This window comes from Centropristis striata, chromosome 18 (assembly GCF_030273125.1).
Source record: "Centropristis striata isolate RG_2023a ecotype Rhode Island chromosome 18, C.striata_1.0, whole genome shotgun sequence".
NCBI lineage: Eukaryota > Metazoa > Chordata > Actinopteri > Perciformes > Serranidae > Centropristis > Centropristis striata.
Genome location: NC_081534.1, coordinates 10,854,177 through 10,858,259, shown reverse-complemented (window position 1 = coordinate 10,858,259; position 4,083 = coordinate 10,854,177). Strand labels below are relative to the sequence as shown.

Genomic DNA, 4,083 nt, shown 5'->3' with positions numbered 1-4,083 from the left:
CCCATTTCAGAATTTAGTGCCTTTTTTGGACAGTAGACTGTTCTGTAATTAAGATGTAGTATATATACATTTTTTTGTACAGTTTCTTTGTTCATTTTTTTAACTTGTGTTTATTTTAGTATGATATATATATATATATATATATATAATGTACAAGAGAATAAAGCTATATCAATGAGGCCTTTTCCTGGGTTCACTATCTTGATTTGAATGTGTACACCGATTCATCACACATTGTTTGACAAGCAGAATGAAATTTATTTAACAATATAAAAAGTTGATTTTGCTTTCATTATCAATATCGTGTCTTCATCGTTAAATAAATAGGCTTTCAGACATGGTATAAAATATATTTTTTACCAAATTAATACTAAATGCATTCCAAAAAAAATCACCAACAAGCATTCCCATACACACAGCACAATTCAAAATGTTCTTGTGAGGAAAAAAACAAACGTGATCACTACTTAAAACTTCCAATTAATCTTGACACACTTGCTTGGAGATAAAGCTGATTTAAAAATGTTGCAAAAATTCAGTAGAATTTGTCGGAGAAGGAGTGCAAGTTTTTTTTCCCTAAAACAGTAGAAGTACACATTCAAGAGCTAAAAAGAAGCTCCAGTTATACAGTTTTGAACCTATCAACAGCAAATCAACTGTGGTGGTTTATCACTAAGGCACATTGGCTGAGTAGTAGTCGGTATATTTCAAGGCACAAGACTTTACAGTACCAATAGTTAAAAGACAAGTTGCGATACTTGAAAGTCTATCCAAACTTGCAGCTGCGATTCCATTACAAACAAGAGAAATATGAGCATGTATGAAGGTTTTGTGTAACCTTTTGAGTCTCAGTGTACAGTAATCCAGTGAACTTTTAAAAATGTTTAACATTTAACCTTATTTGCACAGATACTTTCACCCAGAAGCAGCATAACATTAAAAGGAAAAATGTGCAGATTTTAAGACAGCCCTTTTCATTGTAATCTGTAATAAATCCATTCCAAACTGAGACATCCACCATTTAAAATCACATTAATTACTGAGAAAGGGTTGTTATTTGTATCCAAAAACTAAAAACATTCACATTTTCTGATACTTTATGTAGTTTTTAATTACTAAGGTCATTAGGTAGGCTAGAGTCCATTAACAGATGGCTAGTGATGAACATCTCAGGACAGAATCATTTTGTGTCGCCCAAACTTACAGTAAAGGACCAGACAGAGTGAAGCCTGTCATCCTGATCAGCCCAAATAAAACACTGTATTGTCTCTTCTTAAAAAGCTTATCCTATATTCACATCAACTGGCTGCTGCATGTAGGTGTCCAGATACTGTGCCGCTCATGTGTTCCACGACTTGCGGTTCTCTCCTCTGCTGCGTCCGGTTGATGCCCCGCCACCTTCACCTTTGGCCAGAGCGGTAAGGGCAGCCAGGTTCGGGCTGGATCCAGACAAGTTGGCACTACGGCGCTTTTGCTGTTGGCGCCGACGCTTGCTACCACCTCCCCGACTCACTCGGTCTGGCCTAACCAGCACGCCGTAACCTGGGTTACAGTGGAAGTAGTGCTTGCCACCTACTGAACCGTCATTCTTTCCTGGAGAAAGACAGGTTTGTTAGAGATTCTGAGTGGTGATGGTCAATTAAAATGCATCGAATAGCAACAGGATTGGGTGGTGTTCTACTCACCGGCTGGAACCTCCAGTTCCACTCCCACCCAGGTACCTTTGGCAAAATCGGTGGGTCCAACGTAACGGACAGTGCCGCACTTGTTGCTCCCCACAGTCACGAACTCCCCTTCTTTCAACCAGTCAGGAACAGCAGCTGTGTCTCCTTCCTCAGAGTCAGAGATAATTTCAAGGCTTTCCATCGGCACAGTCAGGTTCAGTCCTGCTCCAAGGCTGCTGGCCCGGTCCACCTGTGCAGGCTTATCTTCCTCCTCGCCTAAAATACGGTGAAAGGACTTGAGGTCTGAAGACTTGACTTTCTGGATCGTAAAGGGGTTTGCCACTGAGGTTGCATCAGGTTTGGAAGGTTGAACACTGGACAGAGAAGGAGCTGGGTCTGAGGTGTTTGTCTCAGATACACTGGCAGGTGCTTCCTGTTGGACTTCATCCATGGCTGAGGATGAAGTCGGGATGGAGCTTTCATTTGGATTTGAGTCCTCAGAAGTGTCTTGTTCTTCAGACGAAGCGAGAAGAACCGAATCTCCAGATAGGGCAGGAGCAGGAACCAAGACTTCGGACACAGTTGGGACGAGGACTGAAGCTGGAACTTGAACACTGTCAAAGGTTGTCGGGTCTTGTTTGGGATGCTGTGGCAGTGGGACGACTGTTTCAGACTGACTTTGATCTTCTTGTGCAGACGGTTGAGCGTCAGTCTCGTCAGCTAGCTCAAGTTCTTCTTTCAGAGGGGTTTCTGGTTTTGAGTGGTCTGTTTTGGAAAATTGTGCCTCTTTGGTTTCATTCTCTTGTACTGACAAAGAATCTTTAAGTGGCTCCAAGTTGTCTAACTGTTCTGATCCGATAAGGTCAATGGTTGAGTCTTGCTTTTGTTTAGTCTGGCATACTGAGTCTGATTCTGCAATTGACTCTGGTTCTACTTGCTCCTTCAACTGGACTGATGGACACTGATCTGGTTCTTGTTGACTCAGATTTGAATCCGTTGGAGTACTGTCTGGTTTGGACGGCGGCGATTCAGTCCTCTCTTCATCTGCCTTACTGTCTAAAACCAGCAGTGACTCCTGAGGCTCTGATTGGTCCACAAGAAAAGACCCGGGGAAAGTGTCAGATTGTGTCACTTTATGGTACTCTTCCTCTTCATCAGGCACTGCCTCAAAGCCGTCAGCTCTACTGCCAGATGACGGAGGCAGGTCCCAGCTCAGAGTGTAGACTTCTGACAGTGTTGCTGTAGATATGCTGGTTGACATGTATCCGCTCGATGTTTCGCTCACCGGGCTGGGGGTGGAGTCTTCAGTCTCAAGGATGATTGGTGGAGGGAGGGGCACAGATCTGGGGCTCTCTTTTTGGATATCAGGTGGAATTATTTCCTCAATAGGAACCTAAGAGGGAAACCATGGCAACAAAGGTATTAGTGACTCAAGATGCAGCACCTTGCTGAGTCCCTGTCTGAAATGTCAGTTTCCAATCTCTTGATTCAAACAGTTACTTAGAAAACAATCTGACTCAGGACTATAACGATTAAAGATTGTCGCGAGTCTATTTCAGTTAGATCCAAAACTGGCTTCATCATGGTGCCTCAAGGAACTACTTTTTGTACCTTTTAAGAGTGAAAAGGATCAATTTTGGATTGAGTTGTAAAATGAAATACTTGCTGATATTGTCTTGGATGCAAAACTATTAGCTTACTTGCCAAGCTCCCGGACCGGAGTTCTGGCCTGTTCAGATCGTAGGATAGATAGTTCCGGCAAGCTGGCAGGGTCACAAAACTACGTCTACACTAAAAGGTCACCCATTCCACCACAAAACAATGGCCCTTGTGCATATCAGAAACCAACTTTACTTGGCCGCATTTTGTTTCTTCTAAAAGCCAGTGAATACAATGACTGCTTGTATGGAGTAAAACCTTGTAGTTTCATGACCCTGCCAGCTTGCCGGAACTATCTATTCTACGATGGGAATCAGCCAGAACTCGGAAACCGGAGCTTGGAAAGTAAGCTAATCTAACTAACTAATAGCTCTGCATCCACGACACTACTGGCAAGTATTTCACACAACTTAATGTCCAAAATCCTGAACTATTCCTTTAAACTTGCACCTGATTTTATGGCCACATGGGGGCCGCAAAAACAAACGTGTACAGACAATGCTGACATCATCCTATAAAGCTGATAGGGGAAACTTGCTTGCGAACAGTTACGTATTTACACAACCAGCAGATATGAAGAAAAATTAATAATCATGTGGAGTCCTGTCCATCTGACAAATGTTTTGATCTCAACCAAATCCCAAAGCTGCACTCACTCAGGGAAGTTGGGTTCCATATTCACGTCTAATGCAACATGTAGAGAGAGGCACTAGGTAGTCAGGCTTGCTAGCCTTAGCTGATGAGGGGTTATCACGAGCCA

The 4,083-nt window shown here is 42.8% G+C and overlaps 1 protein-coding gene across 4 annotated transcripts in view; it reads right to left on the bottom strand.

Annotated features, from left to right (window-relative positions):
• Positions 1-264: 264 nt before the first annotated feature.
• The window catches only part of LOC131990676 (kinesin-like protein KIF13B), a 79,911-nt gene continuing 76,092 nt past the window's right edge, over positions 265-4,083 (bottom strand). For all 4 annotated transcript variants that reach the window (XM_059355771.1, XM_059355772.1, XM_059355773.1 and 1 more), the window contains 2 exons: positions 1,686-3,057; positions 265-1,593 (listed from right to left, as the gene is read on the bottom strand). In XM_059355771.1, the coding sequence (XP_059211754.1) occupies positions 1,340-1,593; positions 1,686-3,057 (1,626 nt within the window). In that variant the 3' untranslated portion in view covers positions 265-1,339. The remainder of the gene's footprint in view (positions 1,594-1,685; positions 3,058-4,083) is intronic.